We start from the raw sequence: 27,383 nt of genomic DNA on the forward strand, positions 1-27,383 counted from the left end.
GCATATTTTTCAGACCTTAGCTTCGTCTCTGAATTTAACTGATAACTGATCTGTTGTCCCCTGTCTAATCCTACTGACAAAAATGTAATAGCTTTAAATGCTTCAGAAGGTACAGGTCTTTTCTGGGCTTACGTTTTCCTTATATAATTAATTACAAACTTGGTCTTATAAAAATTGGAGCTGAACAAAATGTTTCTTCTGAGGTTATTATACCCATATTGGTCACAGCTAATATCGAATAGGGAAACTAATGTTACACCTACCCTTGCTATATAAGAGTTTGTTCTTTTCAGAGATTTTCCAACCTACTTTGCAGGAACTAGTAAGAAAATTTGCTGTTCCTATTATCATGAATGATAGACTCCCCTTTCAGGCTTTCACCTGCTATCTGCACACAACTTGACTGTGTATTTGGGGTAATTAGTAGAGCCTTTCAGATATTTTATTTTAATGTTAAAAAAGATGGCACATTTATTGCTACATAAATGTTATATTCATATTGTGTTTTCTGTTACAGTGACAGAAAGAAAAATTGAACTTCTTGCTGCTGGTTGAAAAGGTTTAGAGTCTTGCTCCATCACCCAGGCTAGCGTGCCATCACCTCAGCCTAGCTCAGAGCAACCTCAAACTCCTGGGCTCAAGTGATCCTCCTGCCTCTGCCTCCTAAGTAGCTGGGACTACAGGTGCCCACCACAATGCCTGGCTGATTTTTCTATTGTTAGTAGAGAGAGAGTCTCATTCTTGCTTAGGCTGGTCCCCAGCTCTTGAGCTCAAGTAATCCTCCCACCTCAGCCTCCCAGAGTGCTGGGCTTACAGGCATGATCCACTGTAACTGGCTCTTTTCAGGTATTTTTTTTCTTTATCACCCTTGGTAGAGTGCTGTAGCATCACAGCTCACAGCAACCTCCAACTCCTGGTCTTTTTTTTTTTTTTTTTTTCTTTTTTTTTGGCCGGGGGCTGGGTTTGAACCCGCCACCTCCGGCATATGGGACCGGCGCCCTACCCGCTGAGCCACAGGCGCCGCCCCAACTCCTGGTCTTAAGCAATTCTCTTGCCTCAGCCTCCCAAGTAGCTGGGACTACAGGTGCCCGCCACAATGCCACGCTATTTTTTGTTGTGGTTTGGCCAGGGCTGGGTTCGAACCTGCTACCCTCAGTATATGGGGCGGGTACCCTATTCACCGAGCCACAGGCACTGCCCCCTTTTCAGATATTTTAATCTACTACTTCTGGAGTCATGTTTACCTGAGAATAATACCAAGAAACCTCTAGACTGAGATAAGAACAGGCTCCTCATGAAAACTCCCAGGAGGGATGAATGAATCTCTTTTCACACATACTATACGGGATATACTTCCCAGAGTAGAGAAATACTATTAGACAAGCTGATCCAAAACTGGAATCTCTAACCCCAGCAGAAATAACAACCAATTTAAATTTAAATTCATTACCCAAGAGGAAATGTATACTGCAGCTATGTAGTCAGCCTTCTGTATCTGTAAGTGCTGTATTCAAGGATTCAACTAACCACAGATTGAAAACATTTGGAGAAAATAAAAAATAGAAACAATGCAACAATAAAAATAACTCAAGTTTTTCCAACAAAAAAAATAGTATAATGATTATTTATATAACATATACATCATATTAAGTATTATTCTGTCAGAGATCAACACAATACCACAAACTGGGTAATTCACAAACAATAGACATTTATTTGGCTCACAGTTCTGGAGGGTGAGAAGTCCAAGATAGAGGAGCTGCATCTGGTGAGACATTACACCACAAGAGAGCATGAGAGACAGCAAGAGAGAGCTGGACCTGCTTTTGTAACAAACACACTCCTGTGGTAACAGCGTTAATCTATTCATGAAGGCAGACCTGACCCAATCTTAAAGGTTCCCCCTGGCTGAGTAAGAAGTTCGAGACCACCCTGAGCAAGAGCAAGACCCTGTCTCTAAAAATAGCTGGGCGTTGTGGCAGGAGCCTGTAGTCCCAGCTTCTTGGGAGTGTGAAGCAAGAGAATCACGTGAGCACAAGAGTTTGAGGTTGCTGTGAGCTATCATGCCACAGCACTCTACCAAGGGCATCAAAGTGAAACTCTGTCTCAAAAAAAAAAAAAAATTAGAATATTTTGCTGGGCATGGTGATTTGTGCCTATATTCCCAGCTATTCTGGAGGCTGAAGCAAGAATGGCTTGAGTTCAAGGTTGCAGTGAACTACGATGCCACCATTCCACCCTAGCCCAGACAACAGAGTAAGTCTTTATCTAAAAAAAGGAAAGAAAAAGACCCACCTCTCAACCCTTGTTACATTGGGAATTAAATTTCCAACATAGGAGCTTTAGGGGATGCATTCAAACCATAGCACTCTGAAATCAGACAAGATGGGTTTATGTGTTAGATTCAACCTGAGAGATGCTAATTTGTAACCTTTTGGCTGTATGATCTCCCTTCAGGATATAAAGGTTAATACTGATATGAGCAATTAACAGCATTAGGTACCTTAGTTGAACCGGGGATTGAACATATATATTCACATGTACTATTTTATTTAATTTTCTTTTCTATTAAGTCATTTAGAATTCCCTGAACTCTATTCATGCTGTGCTATTTGCAAGGTTGCCTGTTGCACGTTTGATTATAAATGAGGTCAAACCTCTAACTCCCAGGAAGATGCTGATGTATACCCATTCCCTTCTCACTGCAAGCCGGTAGCCATGGGAACTATGAGTAAGTACACAATAACATCTCAGGGAACAGTCCTCAGGGAACAAAGTTCATTTTAATGAAGCTGGCCTGGCCACAGAGGAACCTGGGGGACTTCCTAGGTTTCTCCGCATTGTGTCGCCTCCTGGCTTTAAGCGGGTTCCAGAGGAGGAGAAAGCGCAGCCATCTGAGGTATGGACTTCTCTGCAAGAGCTGGGACTCGGACCAGGCAAAGAAAGGCTGTGGGAGAAATTTTCCCAGGCCTGCTTCTCCTGAGGATGAGGCAGAAGGGCCTTTTGTAGCAGGTCTTCAGGTCTCCAAGGGCTTTACTGGTTCTGTGAGTGCGTGAATGGAGCTTAGAGTTTGAAGTAATTTGAGCATCACCCAAGGCATTGGCTAGAGTATCTTTAAGGACCTTTCCAGTCCTCAAATCATGATGGCTGCTTTGGGCTGTGAAGATGGAAGGAAACAAGAAAAGCTTTATACTCCCACTAACTCACTTCCTTTTCTGCATCCCTGAAGTTTCCTACATAGTATGTTCTTCACTTTGCTCTCTGAAAAGCCCAGAGAACTTTGCTTTCCTCTGACCACCCGGGTGAGCCTGGGGGCCTATACCCTCCGGACCCCTGCCTTTCCCTTTCTTCTGCTCTGTGGGCCAAGGCTTCTGCCTCGGTTTCCCTAGGACTGGAAGCCAGTCCTGATCCTTGGCATCCCAAAGCTCCTGGCCAGTGCCAGGCCCTGGAGTTAGGACTGTCTTCCTATATTTGTAGTGCAAGGTTGGGCTTTTGCCATAGAAGAAACTGATTACTTAGAATTGCCACCTTGAATAGAGTCACTACCAGGAATCTCTGGCTGCCTCTGACATACTATCTAGATCTTAACAGCCTGAACCAAGCTGCTTTGGATTCAGTCTAGTGGTCCACGGCAAGATCAGGCTCATATTCCCCTTCTCCAGTTCCAGTCCCATCTGCTCTCTCACCAGCCCATACACATGAGGTCCCCACATGCTGCAGGCCAAGCAGCCCAGAATGGGCTGGCCAAAGAGGACAGATTGGTGAGAGACAGAGAACACAGAAGGTGCTAAAAAAGATCTCACATTTTTCTATTAATCAGCTAAGGCATGATGGAGGGCTGAATCTCTGATTCTCTTTTCTCTTTCCCTTCCCTCTAAGCACTTTTGAGCCTCCTTTTATTACAAAATTTTTTTAAGTTATTATTGACGAGATCATTTGATAAAAGATTCAAATAATAACAGAGTGTTCAGTGTAAAATAAGTTTTCCCTTCTTGACTCCTGATGCTCTACTTCTCTCTAGAGGTAATCACTGTTCAGGGTTTCTTGCTTACCTTTCTAAAACATTCTATGCATATATGAGAATGTATGTATGTGATCTCCTTCCTTTTGTAAAAAACAAATATTACCATACTATTAATATATATGTTATCCTACATTATGCTGTTCCCACTTGATGTATCTTGGAGTTTATTTCACATGTGTACCTGTAGGTGTGTCTCATCCCATTTCACAACTGCATGCTGTTGTATTATGGCTATATCATAATCTAAGGCCCCACTGATGGACAATTAGGTTGTTTCTGGTCCATTATAAACAATGCTGCACTGAATATCTTTGTAGTGGAACACATGAATGAGTAACTTTATCAGATAAATTCCTTAACATAGAATTTCTGAGTCAGAGGTTATGTTTGACTCAATAGTTTCACCTTGTCCTTCAGAGAGCTCGAGTCAGTTTATACTCACATCAGCATTACTAGTGGACCTGTTTTCCCACACCCTCACCAACACAGAGTATTCTTGACTCTTGATCTCCGTGTGGCTTATTAGCTTATTCATCAAAATTATCATACATGTATTATGTACCAGGCCCTGGGTAAGCACAAGGAATGAATCCACAGGTTCTGACTCTTGCCTTCACAATTTAGACATGCAAATTACAGTATTATCTAGAAAGCGCAACATTGGTACAAGGTACAGAGTTAGCACAAAGAAGGGAGGGGTTAACTTCAGCTGAATGAGGAGAGTGGAGATTGTTCACAGCTGCAGAAAACTTTGTGAAGAGCCTAAAGTCTGAGATAAGTTTCGAAGAATTCATTTAACAAATATGTGTTGAGTGACTGTTATGTGTCAGGCACTACTGTGGGTGACTAGGACACATCAGGGAAGAAAACAAAGATTCCTGTCCTCACAAAGTCCATATTTTAGTAGGGAGGCAGTGAATAAATGATAGACATAATGAATAAGTCGATTATATAGTATGTCAGAAGGTGGCGGGCCCTATAGAAAACTAAAAAAGCAGAGAGGGTAAGAGAGATCAGGAGTGTCTGATCAGGTGGTGGGGGATGGGAGTAGCAATTATAAGCAGGGTAGACAGTAGACCTCATTGAGAAGTCTGTTTGAACAAAGACTTGAAGATCAAGAGAGGAGGTTAGCCACAACGATACCTGAGGAAATATTTTCCAGGTAGTGAGAACAGTCAGCACAAAGATTCGATAAGACTGAACCTGACATATTTGCGGAGCAACAAGGAGGCCAGAGAGATGCTAAGAGGCTACAGCATGGGAAGGCCTTGTAGGCCATTTAGGTAAGTTTGGCTTTTATTCAGAGTGCAACAAGTAGTTACTGCAGGGTTTTAAGCAGAAGAGTAACGGGATCTCCCTTTAAAAAAAAACTAGATCACTCACTCTACTGCTGTATTTAGAACAGATGATAGTGGATGCAATGGTAGAAGCCAGGAGACCAGAATGTCAGGTGAGATGATAGCAGCTCTGACCCACCAGGCAGTGATGGAGATGGCATGAAGTAATCTATTCTTTTTTTTTTTTTTTTTTAAGATATTAGTCTGGGGCAGCGCCTGTGGCTCAAAGGGGTAGGACGCTGGTCCCATATGCCGGAGGTGGTGGGTTCAAACCCAGCCCTGGCCAAAAAAAAAGACATTAGTCTCACTATGTCGTCCTCAGTAGAGTGCTGTGGCATCGCAGCTCACAGCACCTCCAACTCTTGGGCTTAAGCGATTTTCTTGCCTCAGCCTCCCAAGTAGCTGGGAATACAAGCACCTGCCACAACTCCTGGCTACTTTTTTGTTGCAGTTGTCATTGTTGTTTAACTGGCCCTGGCCAGGTTAGAACCCGCCAGCCTCTTTGTATGTGGCTGGCACCCTACTCACTGAGCTACGGGCACCGAGCCAAGTGATCTATTCTTGATATGTTTTTAAGGAATAGCCATACAAATGGAAGTAGGGTGAGACAAGAGAGAGGAGTTGAGCAAGATCTCAAGATCTCTGAAGATCTCATGATCTTCAGCTGCTGAAGAAAATGGAATTACCATCAATTGAGATAGGAAGGCTGAAGGTAGAGGAAGTTTCAGGGACAAATGTAAAGAATTCAGTTTTGGATATGTTAAGTTTCAGAGACGTATTAGACATCCAAGTGGAGATGTCAAATAGGTAGTGAAATACATGAGTCTGGTATTTGAGACTAGAAATATAAATTCATCCTGCGATGAGGAGTAGGGGTTTGTTAGGCAGAGAAGGGTGGTGCAAAAGAAACAGCTTCCACATAAGCATGAATATTTGAAACAGCAACTTATGTATGGGAACCATATATGCTCAGCTTTCACTGGACCTTAAAATAGAAGGAGGTGGGAGCAGTGGTAGGTGATGCTGCAGACGTGAGCAGGGACAGGACTGCCAATGGCCTTACGGAGCAAACCAGGAAACCAACTTTACGTTAAAATCAGAGGCAGATGAATAATCAAACTCATATTTTAGAATGATCATTCCGCCTCTGGGAAAAGGAATTAAGGGAAACAAGTCTGAAGGGGTTTCCACCATCCCAGCAAGAAAAATGTTGAGGACCCACACAAAGACAATGGTGGTGAAAAGGAGAGGAAAGAGTATATTTGAGAAATAATCTGTACAGCAGAAAAATTTCAGTGACTGATGAGATAGGAGGGACTGAGGGTTCAGGAGAGACAAGGGTGATTCCTTGTTTACCAGCCTGCGCGAGAGTACAGATGGTGGCGGTGTCCAAGACAGGAACACTGGATGCAGAGCAGGAGCACTGAAGATATAACGTGCATTGCGAGTCTTGTTTCAGACATCTGACTGAAGGTACCTGTGAAGCTGTCCAGGCAGTTGGAAGTAAGATGAATCAGCCAAATGGCTTGTGATTTTGGATCCCCTAGCATAATTCAGGGAATAGTTAAACATGGGTGCAAGTGCATTTCAGCAGAGGAAATGGAAGCAATATGGAGGAGTCCTTGTTTCTCCCTTTCCTTCCATCTCCAAGTCCCCTTGGCCCAGCCTCAACAATGAATCTTCAGTACATCTGCTTATCTTCAACTCCACTGGGATAACCTGGCCCTAGCTCTTCATGTCTCCCTACATTCTGGGAATTGTTCCTAATTCATTCCTAACTGGCTCCTCTCCCACTTTCCCCCCCTTCATCCTATTTTCCATCTAAATCCATCTAGTAGCCAGAATGATCCTTTAAAACTGCATGTCTTGGGGCGGCGCCTGTGGCTCAGTCGGTAAGGCGCCAGCCCCATATACCGAGGGTGGCGGGTTCAAACCCAGCCCTGGCTGAACTGCAACCAAAAAAAAAATAGCCGGGCGTTGTGGCAAGCACCTGTAGTCCCAGCTACTCGGGAGGCTGAGGCAAGAGAATCGCTTAAGCCCAGGAGTTGGAGGTTGCTGTGAGCTGTGTGATGCCACGGCACTCTACCGAGGGCCATAAAGTGAGACTCTGTCTCTACAAAAAAAAAAAAAAAAAACTGCATGTCTTATCATGTCATTTTCCTCCTTAAAAGTCTCCATTGGCTTCCCACTCTCTTTATAATAAACTCCAATCCCTTTACCACTGTTTGTTTGTAAAGCTTCCGCCCAGAGTACCTCTCCAGCCTCCTCTCACACCATTGTCCCCCACTCATGTTCCAGCCACTCTGGCCCCTTACAAGCCAATCCTCCCATTTGCGTCTTTGTACTGCTGTTCCCTCTATCTGGAACCCTTGTCTCCCAAACTTACACACAACAAATAGGCATCAGCTCAAATGTCACCTCCACAAAAGAAACCTTCGCTGGTCTATTTAAAGTGATCTTTTACTCCCTATATCCTCACATTCATTTCCTTCCTGTCCATTTCAAAATTACTTGTTAAATGTCTATCTGTCTCACTACAATGAAGGCTTTACAAAGTCTGGAACATTGTCTAACCCATTTCCCATTTTAACCCCAGCATGCAGGGACATAGAATTGTTTGTTAAATGAGTAAGGGTGGGAAAGCAGAGAGAATGATTGAGGAGACACAAGGGTGTCTGGAACACAGTGAAGGTATGGCCTGGGGCTGGAAGAGGCACACATCTTCCTCTGGGAACAGCCGCAAGAGGAAAACATCGGGCCGGTATGCAGGGAAGTGTGGACATGGGATGCAGAGTGGGCAGCCAGCAAGGGTGGGAAGTTAAAGGATTTCATGGATGATGGTCTTTTCTCTGGTGAGGTCATCTGCTGGCAGTTTAGAAGGAAGTTGCTAAGATGGTATAAAAGATTTGAAGAGAGTGGGAGGGGAATAAGGGAGGGTACTCACCAACATTTTGAGACTACCATGGGTCAGGTGCTGTAGTGGGTGTTGAGGTTCTAGCAATGAGGAGGATGTGACCCAGTCTTTGACTTTCAGGAAATCACAATGTAAAGGCAACGGACCTTCCACAAGAGTTAACTTGTAGGACTGGGCGCGGTGGCTCATGCCTGTAATCCTAGCACTCTGGGAGGCCAAGGCAGGTGGATCCTTTGAGGTTAGAAGTTCAAGACCAGCCTGAGCAAGACCAAAATCCCCATCTCTAAAAATAGCCAGGCATTGTGGCAGCCTCTTGTAGTTTCAGCTACTTGGGAGGCTGAGGAGAGAGAATCACTTGAGCCCAAGAGTTTGAGGTTTCTGTGAGCTATGACTCCACGGCACTCTACCAAGGATGCCAAAGTGAGACTCTGTCAAAAAAAAAAAAAAAAAAAGAGGGCAGCACCTGTGGCTCAACAGAGTAGGGAGCTGGCCCCATATGCTGGAGGTGGTGGGTTCAAACCCAGCCCCGGCCAAAAACTGTGGGAAAAAAAAAAAAGAGTTTAACTTGCAGGGTGCTGTGTGAGGTGATGGGTGGAGTCTTGCACAGACATGATGGGAGTAGAGTCTCAATCCTGAGGGTGTGGAAAAGCATTACAGAGGCTGTAAGACCTTGGAGTTGGTATTGGAAGAAAAATGCATACAAGACAGAAGGAAGGAAGAGTGTTCCTTGAAGAAAGTACAGTGCTAGCCAAAAATATGGAGGAATGGAATAGGATTATGAAACATTCATGTGACTGGAGTGAAAAATGGGAGATGATGCTGGACATGAGGGTTGAGGCCATGTTGTGAAGGATCTTACCATTACCAAAAAATGAAAGTTTCTCCTGGAGTTAGCAGAGGTCTTTAGGCAAAGCTGACCATTAAAGTTGCTCTTTTAGAAAACCAACTCAGAGGGCGGTGCCTGTGGCTCAAAGGGATAGGGCGCCAGTCCCATATGCTGGAGGTAGTGGGTTCAAACCCAGCCTCAGCCAAAAACCACACACACACACAAAAAAAACATTTGGCACCTGTGTCTCAAGGAGTAGGGTGCTGGCCCCATATGCCAGAGGTGGCAGGTTCAAACCTAGCCCCGGCCAAAAACCAAAAAAAAAAAAAAAGAATTTCCAAAAAGAAAACCAACTCAGTAGGCAACATGAAGTATGGCATTGAAGGATGGAGAAACTGGAAGCAGTGAAGGGGTTAGGAGACAACTGTGGTAGTGAGACAATGAGAGCCTGAAGGAAGGAATGGTAGAAGGAATGGAAAGGAGGGGAAGGATGCGTAAGACAAATTTGATGATGGATGGAATGTGTGGGATGAGGGTGGAGCATGGAGTCCAGGCTGACTCTAAGGTTTCTTGCCTGAAGACTGTGATGGAAATACAGTAAGAGGAATGCATATAAAGAAAAAGTAATAAGCTCAGTTTTTAAAGAAATCATAGTGAAATACATACATCATAGAATTTACCATTTAGGCTCGGTGCCTGTAGCTCAGCAGCTAGGGCACTAGCCACGTACACCGGAGCTGGCGGGTTCCAATCCAGCCTGGGCCTGCCAAACAACAATGACATCTACAACCAAAAAATAGTTGAGCGTTGTGGTGGGCACCTGTAGTCCCAGCTACTTGGGAGGCTGAGGCAAGAGAATTGCTTAAGCTGAAGGGTTTGAGGTTGCTGTGACACAACGGCACTCTACCAGGGCGACAGCTTGAGACTCTGTCTCAAAAAAAAAAAAAAAAAAAAAAAGAACTTACCATTTTGCAGCACAGAATTCAATGGCATTAAATACATTCACAAGGTGGTACAATAATTGCTTCTATCTAGTTCCAAAGCATTTCATCATCCCAAAGGAACTACCAAATTCATTAAGCAATTAGTCCCTATTCCCCCACCACCCAGCCCCTGATAGTCACTAATTTACTTTCTGTCTCTGCAGATTTACCTATTCTAGACATTTTGTATGAATGGAATCCACAGTATGTGACCATTTATGTCTCATTTCTTTCACTTAGCATGTTTACAAGGTTCATTCAAGTTGCACCATGTATTGCATTCTTTTTTCTTGTCTCCATTCTTTTCATTGTAGTAAAATATACATAGCATAAAATTAACCATTTTAAATGTACAGTCCAGCAACAATAAGTACATTTACATAGTTGTACAACAATAACTAATGTACATCTCCAGAACATTTTTTCATCTTCTCAAACTGAAACTCTATACCTATTAAACATAAATTTCCATTCCTCCTCTCCCCAACCCCTGGCAACCACCATTTTACTTCCTGACTGTATGGATTTTACTACTGTAGTTAGTTAGCTCATATAAGGGGAATCATACAGAATTTGTCCTTCTGTGACTGGTATATTTCACTCAAAATAATGTCTTTGAGGTTAGTCAATGGCATAGCATGTGCCAGAATTTTCTTTCTTTCTTTCTTTTTTTTTTTAGTTGAGATCATTCTTTCATTTTTTTTTTTTCTTTTTAGTACCAGAAGCTCTATACATAACAAGCTTCCATTCTGATATTGGGGAAAAAAACACATATGACATAAATAGGTCCTAACATTTTTTTTTTTTTTTTTGAGACAGAACCTCAAGCCGTCGCCCTGGGTAGAGTGCCCTTGCATCACAGCTCACAGCAACCTCCAACTCCTGGACTTAAGCGATTCTGTTGCCTTGGCCTCCCAAGTAGCTAGGACTGGATTACAGGTGCCCACCACAATGACCGGCTATTTTTTGGTTGTAGTTGTCATTGTTGTTTGTCAGGCCTGGGCTGGATTCGAACCCACCAGCTCTGGTGTATGTGACTGGCGCCTTAGCCGCTTGAGCTATAGGCGCTGAGCCAGGTCCTAACATTTTTTGAGCACAAAAATTTTTAAGAAAAAAAGAATGTTATATTTCTTCTCTACATTTTTTTTTTTGAGAAGGAAAGAGAAGTTATTAATTTACCAGCAAGTGAAAAGGTTGGCAGACTCCCATCTCAAAGTGCCAATATCCTGCTTCTGAGCAGAAGTACAGAGTTTTTTTGTGGGTCATCCCATCTTTGGCTAAGATAACCGTGTGACCTCTTTCTGAATTCATCTCATCTCCTGTGGCACAAAGAACAAAGGGAATTCCCTGAACCTCCCAACCACTGGCCTGAGGCTGGCCTAGTCCCCTCATTCCCTGGGAAGCCTGAACGAGCTTCAGATTCAAACCAGGTCTCCTACTTCCTCTTGATCTCATGACTTATATCCCCAAAAGGGGCCTCAAAACAAATAAAACCAACAAAAAGGTCTGAAAAACCCCAGCCTTGGTGCATGTGGCTGGTGCTGTTAACCAGCGCCATAACCACTGTGCTACTGGCGCCAAGCTCTATCTTCCTTTTCTAAAGAAATTATTAGTCAGGTGTAGTGCCTCTTGCCTATAATCCCAAAATTTTAGGAGGCTGTGGGAGAAGGATTGCTTGAGGCCAGAAGTTCAAAACCAGCCTTAACAACCCCCCTCTACAAAAAAAATTTTAAAAATTAGCCAGATTTTGTAGTGTACACTGGTAGTCCTAGCTTCTTGGGAGCCTAAGGCAGGAGAATCACCTGAGCCCAGGTTTTGGAGGCTGCAGTGAACTCTGAGTGCGCCACTGCACTCCAGTCTGGGTGACTGAGTGTAAAAAAGAAAAGAAAAGAAAGAAATTATTAATATTATGGCCATCCTAGTGAGTCTAAAATATTATCTAATTGTGTTTTTGAATTGCATTTCCCTAATGACTAATGATGTTGAGTATTTTTTTCATGTGATTATTTGCCATTTGTATATCTTTTTCAGAGAAATGCATATTTAGAAGCTTTACTCATTTTTACATTGGGCTATTTGTCTTTTTATCATTGACTTCTAAGAGTTACTTAAATGTTCTAAGTACAAATACCTTATCAGATGTAGGATTTACAATTTTTTTTCTTTTAGCACTTTTTTTTTTTTTTGAGACAGAATCTCACTATGTCACCCTGGATAGAGTGCCATGGCATCACAGCTCACAGCAACCTCCAACTCCTGAGCTTCAGCGCTTCTCTTGCCTCAGCCTCCTGAGTAGCTGGGACTACAGGTGCCTGCCACAACGCCTGGCTATTTTTTTGTTGTTGCGGTTTGGCCTTGGCTGGGTCTGAACCCGCCACCCTCGGTATATGGGGCCAGTGTCCTACTTACTGAGCCACAGGTGCTGCCCTATTGCCTATGCTTTTTGTGTCACATAGAAGAAATCATTGCCAAATACATTATGAAGATTTGACCATGTTTTCTTCTAAGAATTTTATAGTTCTGGTACTTTAGTTTAGATCTTTGATCTAGTTTGAGTTATTTTTTTGTATATGATTTAAGTTTTGTGTATGGTGTAGAGTAAGGGTCTAACCTCGTTATTTTTCATGTTTTCCTCCTACCACTTCTTGGAAAGATTGATCTTTTACCCATTGAATGATCTTGACACCCTTGTTGAAAGTCACTTAATCATATATGTGAAGGTTTATCTTTGGGTTTTATATTTTACTTCATTGCTTTATCTGTCTATTCTTATGTTGGCACCACACCTTTTTGATTACAATAACTTTATAGTAAGTTTTGAGATCAGGAGAGTGAATCCTTCAACTTTGTTCTTTCCCTTTTAAGATTGTTTTGGCTATTCAGGATTGCTTGAGCTTCTATATTAATTTTAGGATGAGTTTTTCTATTTACTTAAAAACCACCATTGTCAGTGTAACCTGGCTTATTGTACCCTCAATGAATCCCCAACAATAAAAAATAAAAATAAAAACCACCATTGAGCCGGGGTACAGTGGCTCATGCCTGTAATCCTAGCACTCTGGGAGGCTGAGGTGGGCAGATTGACTAAGCTCAGGAGTTCGAGAACAGCCTGAGTTAGAGTGAGACCTTGCCTCTAAAAAAAAAAATAGCTGGGCATTGTGGGGGGCACCTGCAATCACAGCTACTGAGGAGGCTGAAGCAAGAGAATCACTTCAGCCCTGGAGTCTGAGGTTGCTGTGAGCTATGACACCATGGCACTCTATCACAGTCAACAAAGTGAGACTCTGTCTCAAAAATAAATAAATAAATAATAAATACCACCATTGGTATTTTATATGAATTTGACACGAGTTGATACGAATTTGCATTTGATCTACAGATTGCTTTAAGTAGCATTGCCATCTTAACCATATTAAATCTTTCAATCCATGACTATGGGATGTTTTCCCTCTTTTAGGTATTTTTTAATTTCTTTCAGCAGTGTTTTGGTAGTTTTCTATATGTAAGTCTTTGGCCTCATTCATTAAATTTCCTCTTGCTTTCTTTTGATGCTATCACAAATGGAATTATTTTTTAAATTTCTTTTTTAGATTGTTTCTTGAAACTGTATAGAAATACAACTGATTTGTGGGTTGATTTTATATCCTCAAACTTTGCTCATTCTGAAATGTGTGGATTCCTTATGTTTTTTACATATAACCATGTCATCTGTGAAAAGAAATAATTTTCCTTTTTTTTTTTTTTTTCAAACTTGGAAGCTTTTTTTTTTTTTTGAGTCAGGGTGTCACGCTATGTGGGCTAAAGTCATAGCTCACTGCAACCTCAAACTCCTGGGACCAAGTGATCCTCCTTCCTCTGACTCCAGAGTAGCTGGGACTATAGGCATGTACCACCATATCTGGCTAATTTTTTTTCTACTTTTTGCAGAGATATGGTCTATAACTCTTGCCCAGGTTATCACACTTGGAAGTCTTTTAATTCTTCTTGCTGCCTAATTCCTCCAGCTAGAACGTCTAGTACTATGTTGAATAGAAACGGTCAGAACAAGTATCTGTGTCTTGTTCTTGATCTGAGGGGAAAGCTTTTAGTCTTTTCCTATTGAATGTGAGGTTAACTGTGAATTATTTGTGTACACCTTTTGTCATTTTGAGGGTTCTCTTCTAATCCTAGTTTATTGAGTGTTTTTATCATGAAAGAGTATTGGTTTTGCCAAAAGCTTTTCTGCATCAACTGAAATAATCATGTGTTTATTTTTATTCTGTGAATATGGTTTATAACATTGACTTTTGTATTTTGAACCATTTGTGTCCCTGGGATAAATCCCAGTTGGTCAAGGTTTATGATCCTTTTACAATGCTCCTGGATTTGATTTGATAGTAACTTCTTGAGGATATTTGCATTTATATTCATAAAGGATACTATTCTGTAGTTTTCTTGGGATGTCTTTGTCTTGCCTTGGTATCAGGGTAATTATTGCTGGCTTCTTAGAATGAATTAGGAAGTGTCTTTTCCTCTTCTCTTTTTTTGAAGAATTTATGAAGGATTGGTATTAATTCTTCTTTAATATTAATCTTCTTTAATTTGGTAGAATTCAGCAGCAAATCCATCTGGTCTTTGGTTTTCTTTGTGGAGTGGGTTTTTTTTTTTTTTGCCTGTTTTGTTTTGTTTTTTCTTTTTTTCCGATTCAGTCTCTTTACTTTTTATATGTCTGATCAGATTTCTCTTTTTTTTTTCCTTTATTCAATTTTGGTAATTTTTTTTTTTTTAAGAGACAGAGTCTCAGTTTTATTGCCCTCGGTAGAGTGCTGTGATGTCATAGCTCATAGCAACCTCTAACTCCTGGGCTTAGGTGATTCTCTTGCCTCAGCGTCCTTAGTAGCTGGGACTATAGGCGCCCGCCACAACGCCCAGCTATTTTTGGTTGCAGTTTGGCCAGGGCTGGATTTGAACCCGCCACCCTCGGTATATGGGGCAGGTGCCCTACTCACTGAGCCACAGGCGCTCCCCTCAATTTTGGTAATTTTTATGTTTCCAGCAATTGATTCATTTCATCTAGGTTATCTAATTTTTTGTTGTACAGTTGTTTATAGTTTTCTCTTATAATCCTTTTTATTTCTCTAAGGTCAGTACTGTCCCCATTTCTGTTTGTGATTTTAGTAACTTGAGCCTTTTCTCTTTCTCTTTTGTTTAAGTCAATCTACCTGAAAGTTTATCAGTTTTGTTAATTTGTTGAAAGAACCAACTACAGTGTGGTTGGTTTTCTCTGTTGCTTTTCTATCCTCTATTTTGTTTATCTCCACTCTAAAATTTCTTTCCTTTTGCTAGATTTGCATATAGTTTTACTCTTCTTTTTAATTGTTAGGTTATTAATTTGAGATATTTTTCTTTTTTAATGTAGATGTTTACATCTACAAATTCCCTTTTAAGCACTGTACTTTTCTGAGTGCCATGTTTTGGTAAGTGGGATTTTTTGTTTTCATTTATCTCAAAATATTTTCTAGTTTCCCTGTGATTTCTTTCATTTTTTTTTTTAGAGACAGAGTCTCACTTTGTCGCTATCATGGCACCACAGCTCACAGCAACCTCCAACTCTGGGGCTTAGGCGATTCTTCTGCCTCAGCCGCCCAAGTAGCTGGGACTACAGCGCCCACCACAGAGCCCGGCAGGGGCCGGGTTTGAACCTACCACCCTCCTACCACCCTCGGTATATGGGGCCGGCGCCATACTCACTGAGCCACAGGCACTGCCCAAGTCTCTCTGTGATTTCTTATTTGAATCATTGGTTGTTTAAGAGTATGTTATTTAATTTCCCCGTAATTATGGATTTTCCAGAGTTCTTTTTCCTGTTATCAATTTCTATTTTTATTCCACTGTGGTTGGAAAAGATACATCGTATGATTCCAATCTTTTAAAGTTAATGAGATTCATTTTATAACTAATATATAGTCTGTCCTAGAGAATCTTCCATGTGCACTTATTGGATGGAGTGTTCTCCAAATATGTTAGGTCTGATTGGTTTAGCAGAGTTCTAGTTTTCTATTTCCTTATTGATCTTCTATATACTTGTTCTATCCATTATTGAAGGTGGGGTATAGAAGTTTCCAACTATTATTGTAGAACTTCTTTCTCTCTTCAATTTTATCAATTTTTGCTTCATATATTTTGGGGCTCTGATGTTAAATGTGTCTATGTTTATGAGTCTCACTGTACCACCCTCGGTAGAGTGCTGTGGCGTCACATGGCTCACAGCAACCTCCAACTCTTGGGCTTAGCGATTCTCTTGCCTCAGCCTCCCGAGCAGCTGGGACTACAGACGCCCACCACAACACCCGGCTATTTTTGTTGTTGTTGCAGTTTGGCCGGGGCTGGGTCTGAACCCGCCACCCTCGGCATATGGGGCCGGTGCCCTACTCACTGAGCCACAGGCACCGCCCGATTATTATATATTCTTAATGAATTGGCCCTTTCATCAATATATAATACCCTTCTATCTCTTGTAACAACTTTTTGTTTTTGAGACAAGACTTACTTTGTCGCCCTCAGTAGAGTGCCGTGTGTTATAGCTCACAGCAACTTCCATGCCCCATTTTGACTTAAAGTCCATTTTGTCTGATATTAGCATGGCCACCCTTGTCTTTTGGATTCTATTTGCATGGTATATCTTTTTCTGTCCTTTTACTATCAACCTCTTTGTGTCTTTGGATCTAAAGCGGGTCTCTTATAAACAGCATTTAGAGCTGGGCACATTGGCTCATGCCTGTAATCCTAGCAATCTGGAAGACCGAGGTGGGTAGATTGCTTCAGCTCACAAGTTCTAGACCAGCCTGAGCTAGAGTGAGATCTCGTCTCTAAAAATAGCTGGGTATTATAAGTGGTGGAAACTTATAATCCCAGCTACTTGGGAGGCTGAGGCAAGAGGATCACTTGAGCCCAAGAGTTTGAGGTTGTTGTGAGCTATGATGCCACAGCACTCTACCAAGGGCGACAGAATGAGAGTCTGTCTCAAAAATAAGTAAATAAATAAAATAAACACCACATAGATGCATCATTTTTCCCCCAGCTATTCTTCCACTCTCTGCCTTTTAATTGGAGAGTTCAATTCATTTACATTTAAGTAATTACTGATAATAATTTACTTGTGCTATTTTGTTTTCTATATTTCCTTTTTTGTTCATTAATTCCTCCATTATTACCTTCTTTTGTGTTTATGTGTGGGGTTTTGTAGTGTATCATTTTGATTCTCTCATTTCCTTTTCTCTGTATTTTAAAATTATTTTCTTCGTGGTTACTTCCAGCATTATAGTTGGCATCTTAGAACACCCTAATTTGAATCAATACCAGCTTAGTTCCAATGTTATACGGAAACTCTGCTCCTGTATAGTTTTTTTTTTTTTTTTGTAGAGACAGAGTCTCACATTTATCACCCTTGGTAGAATGCCATGGCATCACCCTGCTCACAGCAACCTCCAACTCCTGGGCTTAGGCAATTCTCTTGCCTCAGCCTCCCGAGTAGCTGGGACTACAGGCACCCACCACAACACCCGGCTATTTTTTTGTTGCAGTTTGGGTGGGGCTGGGTTTGAACCCACCACCCTCAATATATGGGGCCACCACCCTACCCACTGAGCCACAGGTGCTGCCCTCCTGTATAGTTCTGTTTTTTCCTTTTTATATCATTATTATAATGTATTGTATCTTTATATACTGTGTGCTCATTAACATATATTTATAATTATTGTTTCATGCATTTTCTTTTAAGTTACGTAGGAAAAAAGAGGAGATACAAAAGCAAAAATACAAAAATTCTGATTTTAATATTTACCTATGCACTTTTATCAGTGTTTTTATTTCTTCATATGGTTTTGACTTACTGTCTAGTGTCCTTTTATATCAGCCTGAAAGACTCCCTTTAGCATTCACTGTAGGTAGTTCTAGTAATAAACCCCTTCAACTTTTGTTTTTAACTGGGAATGTCTTAATTTATCCTTAATCCTTTTTGGCATATATATACATGTGTGTGTATATATATATGTGTATAAAAGGAAAGCATGGAAAGCCCATGCTTTCCTCTCGCTCTCTCTGCCTCCTGACTGACCTAGGTGCTTCTCCTAGGTAATCCCGCATGGCCTGCTGTACCCACTGCTTTCACTATATACACACATATATATACACACATGTATATATATACACACACGCATATATAAATAAAAAAAAAATTTTAACAGAGTAGCACACAGCAATCTCAAACTCTTGGGCTCAAATAATCCTCCTGCATAAGCCTCCCAGGTAGCTGGGACTACAGGTGCCTGCTACAATGCCCAGCTATTTTCAGAGATGTGGTCTTGCTTTTGCTCAGGCTGATCTTGAATTCGTGAGCTCAAGCAATTCACCCACCTTGGCTTTCCAGATTGCTAGGATTACAGGTGTGAGTTACCACGGCTGGGCTGCCACTAGAATTTTTGGTTCACAGCTTTTCCTTTCTGCACCTTAAGCGTATCATCCCACCAACCTTTATGTTTTCTGGTGAGAAACTGACCATAGATCTTATTGAAGACACTTTATGCAGTATGAGTTGCTTTTCTTGCTGCTTTCAAGATTCTTTAGCTTTGGGTTTTGACTTGCTCATGCTTTCCTCTTGCTCTCTCTGCCTCCTGACTGACATAGGTGCTTCTCCCAGGTAATCCTGCATGGCCTGCTGTGCCCACTGCTTTCAGGGATCTGTGAGTATGAAAAAACTTTCTTGACAATTATTTCTTCATTTGTGTATCTTACCATACCTGATTAAAACAAATCTTGTATTTTTGAAAACAATAGTTATTATGCTTTTCAGTTTCTAGATTTTTATTTGGTTCCTTTTTATAACTTATATCTTTCTATTCATAGTCTCCATTGGTTGAGATATTGTTCTCGGGTGTCCTTTAATTCTTTGTCCATGGTTTCCTTTAGCTCTTGGAGCACACTATAGATGAGTGTTTTCAACCTATTTTATCTCACAGCACACTTGAACATATAGTTAAATTTCCATGGCACAGTTCAATTATTTAAAAAAAAAAGAGTAGATGACTTTCCAAGTGCTCAGTCAGCTGGTTCAGAGGAAGGGGGATGGCCGAGATGACCTCCTGTCCTGTAGAACTGATGGCCTGAGCCTGTTTAGCAGGGTCCTTCACTCCCAGGCCCACTCGGCCTCCCTTAAATCGTGGCTAACAACTGTGCTTAATGAACAGTAGCACTTCAGGGGCAGAAGACGGTGGGCCCTGGATGTATATATAAATCTAAGTTGTATGACAACTGCTGGGGGTAGGGGTGGCAGTGTCTGTGAGGGAAGGGTGGGTAGGACCTGGTGCTCCCCTGGGGACCTCCTAAGGGTAAGGATACAGGGCCACTGTTTTGATTTTGGGGCCTGATGCTGAGCAGGGTAGCTGTGGCTCCTGGCCAGATGAGCATCCCTGAGACTTAGAGCGCCTACTGCTCAGGGACAAGGCCTTAGGGGGCAAAAGGACCTGCCTGGCACCCACTAGGTGCCCAGTAGAAATCTCACATTGGCTGGAGGACTAGTCTCAGGAGTCCCACCTGTTGCTGTCTGGCTCTACGGGAGACATCACAGCCCATGAACTCATTTCTGTGACACAATCAGCCAGCAGGGCACAGAGGTCCCTTTCACAGGTGGGACGCAGGTTCAGAGAGGAGAAGGGACTTGCCCAAGGCCACACAGCCAGTTTTTCCCCTCTCCTCCTGGGCTCTCAGACCCCACTGGGCATCTGTGGGCTATAAATAGATGTTCTGGACTCCACCTCCATAGTCAGCTATCATCTGGGAGGGCCTCAGAGAGTGTCTGAACAAGACTAGAACCCAGGTCTCACTGATGGCCAGATTCCATGTTCTCAAAATATTCAACCTTGGGACCCAGCAATAGACAAGGCAGGACTGGGCTCTGCCCTCCTGGGGGTCCCTGCATGGTGTGGGAGGCAGAATTTGCTGTCAAACAGGCCAGCTCAAAACAGTGGTCAGCAGTGATGAAGAAGCCCAGGAGGCTGTGGGAACCCCAAGGGGACCCCTGGCCAAATCTTGGGAGGTGGCGAGTGGTCAAGGAAGACTTCCTGGAGGAAGAGGCATTGAACGGGAGACTAGAAGGGTGAGATGGAGTTAGCCCAGGCAGGAGAGTACAGGAGGAAGGTGAAGGCTGAGGTGAGAGTTTGGGGCCTCTCTGTTGCCTGAGGTGGAATATGCCAAGGGTTTGCTGTGGGAGGCAGGAGGCGACAGGGGCCCACCCTGCAGGGCCACAGAGCCACAGAATGTAGCTTGACCTTTCTCTGAACCTCAGGAAAGACTCAATAGCCTTTGGTTGCATCTTTTTTCTTATTTTGTTAGTATTTTTTCTTTCTTCCTTTTTTTTTTTGACACAGAGGCTCAAGCTGTTGCCCTGGGTAGAGTGCTGTGGTATCACAGCTCACAGCAACCTCCAACTCCTGGGCTTAAGTGATTCTCTTGCCTCAGCCTCCCAAGTAGCTGGGACCACAGGCGCCCCCTACAATGCCCGGCTTTTTGGTTGTAGTTGTCATTGTTGTTTGGCAGGCCCAGGCTGGATTCAAACCCACCAGCTCTGGTGTATGTAGCTGGTGCTTTAGCCGCTTGAGCCACAGGCGCAGAGCCAGTATTTTTTCTTAAAGATGGTTTCAGGTTCCTGGACATGCCCTCTCCTAGGTGAACGCGCAGACATGCTTTGTCCACGGGAAGCAAACAGTGTGTTTATTACACTGTAACTACCACAGAATTACCTGATTGTTTATATTTTTCTTGCGACGTAATTGTGTTTGGCCTTAGCATGTAAATTAGGCCATAATTACTATATATAGTTTTTATATCTTATAACAAGTTAGGGTCTAAATCACACACCCTCATGTAAATACTTTAAAATTACTTAGTAATACAAAAATAAACAAATGGGACTTCATTAAACGGAAAAGCTTCTGTACAGCTAAGGAGACAATAACCAAAGCAAAGAGACAACCTACACAATGGGAAAGGATATTTGCATATTTGCAATCAGACAAAAGCTTGATAACTAGGATCTATAGAGAACTCAAATTAATCAACATGAAAAAAGCCAACAATCCCTTATATCAATGGGCAAGAGACACGAATAGAACTTTCTCTAAAGACGACAGACGAATGGCTAACAAACACATGAAAAAATGTTCATCATCTCTATATATTAGAGAAATGCAAATCAAAACAACCCTGAGATATCATCTAACCCCAGTGAGAATGGCCCACATCACAAAATCTCAAAACTGCAGATGCTGGCGTGGATGTGGAGAGAAGGGAACACTTTTACACTGCTGGTGGGACTGCAAACTAGTACAACCTTTCTGGAAGGAAGTATGGAGAAACCTCAAAGCACTCAAGCTAGACCTCCCATTTGATCCTGCAATTCCATTACTGGGCATCTACCCAGAAGGAAAAAAATCCTTTTATCATAAGGACACTTGTACTAGACTGTTTATTGCAGCTCAATTTACAATCGCCAAAATGTGGAAACAGCCTAAATGCCCACCAACCCAGGAATGGATTAACAAGCTGTGGTATATGTATACCATGGAATACTATTCAGCTATTAAAAAAAATGAAGACTTTACATCCTTCGTATTAACCTGGATGGAAGTGGAAGACATTATTCTTAGTAAAGCATCACAAGAATGGAGAAGCATGAATCCTATGTACTCAATCTTGATATGAGGACAATTAATGACAATTAAGTTTATGGGGGGGGGAAGCAGAAAGAGGGATGGAGGGAGGAGGGTGGGGCCTTAGTGTGTGTCACACTTTATGGGGGCAAGACATGATTGCAAGAGGGACTTTACCTAACAATTGCAATCAGTGTAACTGGCTTATTGTACCCTCAATGAATCCCCAACAATAAAAAAAAAAAAAAAATGGAGACTTTACATCCTTCGTATTAACCTGGATGGACGTGGAAGACATTATTCTTAGTAAAGCATCACAAGAATGGAGAAGCATGAATCCTATGTACTCAATTTTGATATGAGGGCAATTAATGACAATTATGGTTATGGGGGGGAAACAGAAAGAGGGAAGGAGGAAGGTGGGTGGGGCCTTGGTGTGTGTCACACTTTATGGGGGCAAGACATGATTGCAAGAGGGACTTTACCTAACAATTGCAATCAGTGTAACCTGGCTTATTGTACCCTCAATGAATCCCCAACAATAAAAAAAAAAAAAAGAAAAAAAAATTACTTAGTAATTATTTATTTACATTATAATTAAAAATAAGTAATTAGCATTAAAAAGAGTAAAAAAATGATATACCTTGCTTGATTTATTTATTAACACAAATAAAATGCACCATCATGGCAAAAAAGCCCCAAAACAACTTATTCCTTTTCCTAAGTCTTCCAAATACAAGCTCATCTAAAGAATACCTTCTCTCTCAAATGAGCACCAGATTTATCATCACGTTATGCAGCAGCAATTAAAAAAAGTCAACAACTTCATAAAGAATATACAATTCATGTAGAAGGCAAAGGGAAAATCAATAAAGTGGTATAAGAATTTTAAAAAAGGAAAAAAGTCAGCAATATTGAAAAAAGTCAAGGGCAGCACCTGTGGCTCAGTGGTGAGTAGGGCGCCAGCCCCACATACTGAGGGTGGTGGGTTCAAACCCAGCCCTGGCCAAACTGCAACCAAAAAATAGCCAGGCATTGTGGCGGGCATCTGTAGTCCCAGCTACTCAGGAGGCTGAGGCAAGAGAATCACCTAAGCCCAAGAGCTGGAGGTTGCTATGAGCTGTGATGCCACCGCACTCTACCAAGGACGACAAAGTGAGACTCTATCTCTAAAAAAAAAAAAAAAAACTTATTTGTATTTATTTTCTATTTATTATAATTTAACATTTAATGAGATATTTGAGCTTGACTTTTTTTAGAGTATCTTCTTTGCAAGGTCAAATTTTGAATAGGCACACTCTTAAATCTTCTTCCAAGGATTCTAGTTGTTATCAATTTTTGTTTTAAAGTTTGTGGCACACAAATATGACATTGAGAACAGAAGAAGTATCTATTACTTTTTTGGTAATATTTGGAAATTCATCCTTGAAAGATAACTAAAATGTACGGGTGGCGCCTGTGGCTCAGTGAGCAGGGCGCCGGCCCCATATACGGAGGGTGGCGGGTTCAAGCCCAGCCCCGGCCAAACTGCAACAAAAAAATAGCCGGGCATTGTAGCGGGTGCCTGTAGTCCCAGCTGCTCGGGAGGCTGAGGCAAGAGAATCGCGTAAGCCCAAGAGTTAGAGGTTGCTGTGAGCCGTGTGACACCACGGCACTCTACCCGAGGGCGGTACAGTGAGACTCTGTCTCTACAAAAAAAAAAAAAAAAAAAAAGATAACTAAAATGTTTTAATATCTGTTGTTGAATATTTTATTATTATTGTTATTTATTTTTAGTTATTTACTTTGAGTGAGAGTCTTTCACTATGTAGCCCTGGGTAGAGTGCTGAGTGCCGTAGCATCATACATAGCTCACAGCAACCTCACACACCTGGGTTCAAGTGATCCTCTTGCCTCAGCCTCCAGAGTAGCTGGGATTATAGACGCCCACCACAATGCCTGGCTACTCTTTCTATTTTTGGTAGAAACAGGGTCTCACTCTTGCTCAGGATGGTCTCGAACTTCTGAGCTCAGACGATCCACCACCTCCATCTCCCAGAGTGCTAGGATTACAGGCGTAAGCCTCTTTGCTGAGCGGTTGTTGAATATTTTAATTGCAATCCTCTGTCATTTCTTATTACTGTTAACTCTTCCTTTTCGGTAATATTTAAATTTGCTGACATACACACACTTAAAACAAAGGGATTTCTCACCCTATCCAGAGACATTATGTCCAGTACAGGTGCAGGAATATATTTTTCAAAAAAAATTTTTTTTTTTGTAGAGACAGAGTCTCACTTTATGACCCTCGGTAGAGTGCCCTGGCCTCACACAGCTCACAGCAACCTCCAACTCCTGGGCTTTAGCGATTCTCCTGCCTCAGCCTCCTGAGCAGCTGGGACTACAGGCGCCCGCCACAACGCCCTGCTATTTTTTTGGTTGCAGTTCGGCCGGGGCCGGGTTTGAACCCGCCACCCTCGGTATATGGGGCTGGCGCCTTACTGACTGAGCCACAGGCGCCACCCCTATTTTTCAAAATTTTTGTACAATAAATCTAAAGTTTGTAAAAAATTTGTTCAATAAGATTTTTATTCAGTTTATACCTTTTTACTAGTTCAAACATTTCTACTTCATTTTCTCTTTCTTTTTTTAGAAAAAAAGAGTCTCACTCTGTCACCCTGGGAGAGCGCCAGGGTGCCATAGCTCACAGAAACCTCTAGCTCTTGGGCTTAGGTGATTCACTTGCCTCAGCCTCCGGAGTAGCTAGGACTACAGGCATCCGCCACAATGCCAGGCTATTTTTTTGTTGCAGTTTGGCCAGGGCTGGGTATGGGGCCGGCGCCTACCCATTGAGCCACAGGCACCACCTCTGCATTTTCTCTTTTAATCCTTTCCTTCCAGAGCAGTAATTTTTCTCTGAAAGCATTAATTTTATCTGTGGATGTGAGAATATTTTCATGATTTCCCTGTATACTCTTTTTTCCCCCCTGTATACTCTTATTAAGAGTATTTAAACATTGAAATAAATCTGCAAGAAATTCAAGTTTATTATACCAAGCCTCATCACAAGGTAAATAGCCTAATTTAGAATGTTGCTTTTCTTTTTTTGAAACAGAGTCTCAGGCTGTTGCCCAGGTTAGAGTGCCATGGCGTCACAGCTCACAGCAACCTCCTTGGGCTCAAGTGATCCTCTTGCCTCTGTTTTTTTCTATTTTTAGTAGAGATGGGGTCTCACTTTTGCTCAGGCTGGTCTCAAACTCATGAGCTCAAGCAATCCACCTGCCTTGACCTCTCTGAGTGCTAAGATAGGCGTGAGCCAAGGTGCCTGGCCCTGATTCATAAAATCTTGATAGAACTCTTCCTTGAGATAACCATCTCACTTCCATATGCAATAAGAGCTGCATATGAGAAGCATCCATTGAGGAACATAATTCTGCAAATAATCTTGATTGTAATGGTCTGCTTTTTATATAATTAATAATTTTAATAGTGTTGTCTACAGCCTGTTATAATTCAGGGACTAATGATTTTGATGTTAATACTTCTCTGTGTAGAAAACAGTTTATAAAAATAATTTTCGGATTTTTTTTACACAAGTATAATAAATCCTCTTACATCTCAGTACATAGATGGGGCTACATATACACAAATACTTACACAGGAATCTCAAGACAAGTTATTAGAACTAAAGTAATTATCAATCAAATATAAAATATCTTGGACTTCTGTTGCTGTTTGAAGTAATTGACAAAATAAAAGCTGTTCTATGATTTCTTCTTCTTTTTTTTTTGTTGCAGTTTTTTTGTGGGGGCCAGATTTGAACCCACCACCTCTGGCATATGGGGCTGGTGCCCCACTCCTTGAGCAACAGGTGCTACCCTATGATTTCTTCTTTATAGACAAATCTACTGAATGCTAAAAGTTGGGGTTTACCGCTGATATCAGTAGATTTGTCCAACTGAATTGCAAATGTTTACTTCTTTGAGAGAAATATTACTTGAAACTCTATATTTTCAGATCAATCTTTAACCTGCCAAGAAATTGTATTATCTGAAAGCAGAATTTTTAATATTTTCTTTTTGCATTCTTCTCCAAACATTGTTTTTACAATTGTATAGTAGGCCGATAAAATAATGGATCCTACAATTGTACGTGATTTCATTTTCCTACCTATTATTTCTGCAACTGCATTACTCATTTCTTTTTTTTTGTGTGTGTGGTTTTCAGCCAGGGCAGGGTTTGAACCCGCCACATCCGGCATATGGGACCAGCGCCCTACTCCTTGAGCCACAGGCACCGCCCCCCATTACTCACTTCTTGTACTTTATCTGATATCGTTGCATATTTGGTGCACATTTTTGCTTATTTAGTAGTATTACTGAGTGCAAGTTGTTTGAAATATTTCACCGGCTTTTCGGACACGTGGGAATGTCTGGATTGTAAATGTCTCTTTAATTTTCTAGGAACCCTAAGTCCATTTGCTAATGTCTGGCCACAAATTACCCATATGGGATATGGTTGATTTCCTATATTACATATGAATCTTTTTTCAGAGTCTCACTTTGTCGCCCTCTCTAGAGTGCGGTAGCATTACAGCTCACAGCAACTTCCAACTCTTGGGCTTAAGTGATTATTTTGCCTCAGCCACCCAAGTAGCTGGGACTACAAGCACCAGCCACAACGCCTGGCTATTTTTATTGTTGTTGTTGTCATTGTTGTTTGTTTGTTTAGTGGGCCCAGGCTGGCTTCTGAACCCACCAGCCCAGGTGCATGTGACTGGCGCTCTAACCATTGAGTACAGGTGCCGAGCCAACATTTGAATCTTTTTTGGGGGAACATTAGTGTCACTATGTTGCCCTTGGTGTCACAGCTCACAGCAACCTCCAACTCTTGGGCTTAAGCGATTCTCTTGCCTCGGCCTCCTACAGGCGCCCACCACAACGCCCAGCTGGTTTTTGTTGTTGTTGTTATTGTTGTCATTGTTGCTTAGAGGGCCTGGCCAGGTTCGAACCCACCAGCCCTGGTGCATGTGGCCGGCGCCCTAATCACTGAGGTATGGACGCCGAGCCCCAACATATAAATCTTAATGATAAATAATCTTCATTATACTGATGACTAATTGTTTGTTTTTTTTTTTTTTTGTAGAGACAGAGTCTCACTGTACTGCCCTCGGGTAGAGTGCCGTGGCGTCACACGGCTCACAGCAACCTCCAACTCCTGGGCTTACGTGATTCTCTTGCCTCAGCCTCCCGAGCAGCTGGGACTACAGGCGCCTGCCACAATGCCCGGCTATTTTTTTGTTGCAGTTTGGCCGGGCTGGGTTTGAACCCGCCACCCTCGGCATATGGGGCCGGCGCCCCACTCACTGAGCCACGGGCGCCGCCCACTGATGACTAATTGTTTTTAAGTTAGTTGTCAATGTACCAGATGAGGCAGTATTCAACATGCTAGCATCGTCTTCTAATTTTTGTTTCTTTACTAAAAATTTGTCCATTTTAATTGAACACTATGTAATAAAAATTAAAGATGCCAAATCAAAAATAATAAAAATAGGACAGAAGTGATGACTCACAGCTATAATCCTAGCACTCTGGTAGGCCAAGGCAGGCCAATTGCTTGAGCTCAGGAGTTCAAGA

General features: G+C 42.0%; 1 protein-coding gene across 4 annotated transcripts in view; it reads left to right on the forward strand.

Annotated features, from left to right (window-relative positions):
* Positions 1 to 2,517: 2,517 nt before the first annotated feature.
* The window catches only part of TMEM219 (transmembrane protein 219), a 46,002-nt gene continuing 21,136 nt past the window's right edge, over positions 2,518 to 27,383 (forward strand). The window contains exon 1 of one of the 4 annotated variants that reach the window (XR_008373221.1): positions 2,518 to 2,899. Coding sequence is in view for 2 of the 4 variants with exons in the window: in XM_053555154.1 (XP_053411129.1) it covers positions 2,787 to 2,899 (113 nt within the window). In the remaining 2 variants the exon portion in view is untranslated. The remainder of the gene's footprint in view (positions 2,900 to 27,383) is intronic. The other 3 variants (XM_053555154.1, XM_053555153.1, XM_053555155.1) reach the window with 3 other exon arrangements.

The sequence above is a fragment of the Nycticebus coucang genome, chromosome 12 (assembly GCF_027406575.1).
Source record: "Nycticebus coucang isolate mNycCou1 chromosome 12, mNycCou1.pri, whole genome shotgun sequence".
NCBI classification, from domain to species: Eukaryota; Metazoa; Chordata; class Mammalia; order Primates; family Lorisidae; genus Nycticebus; species Nycticebus coucang.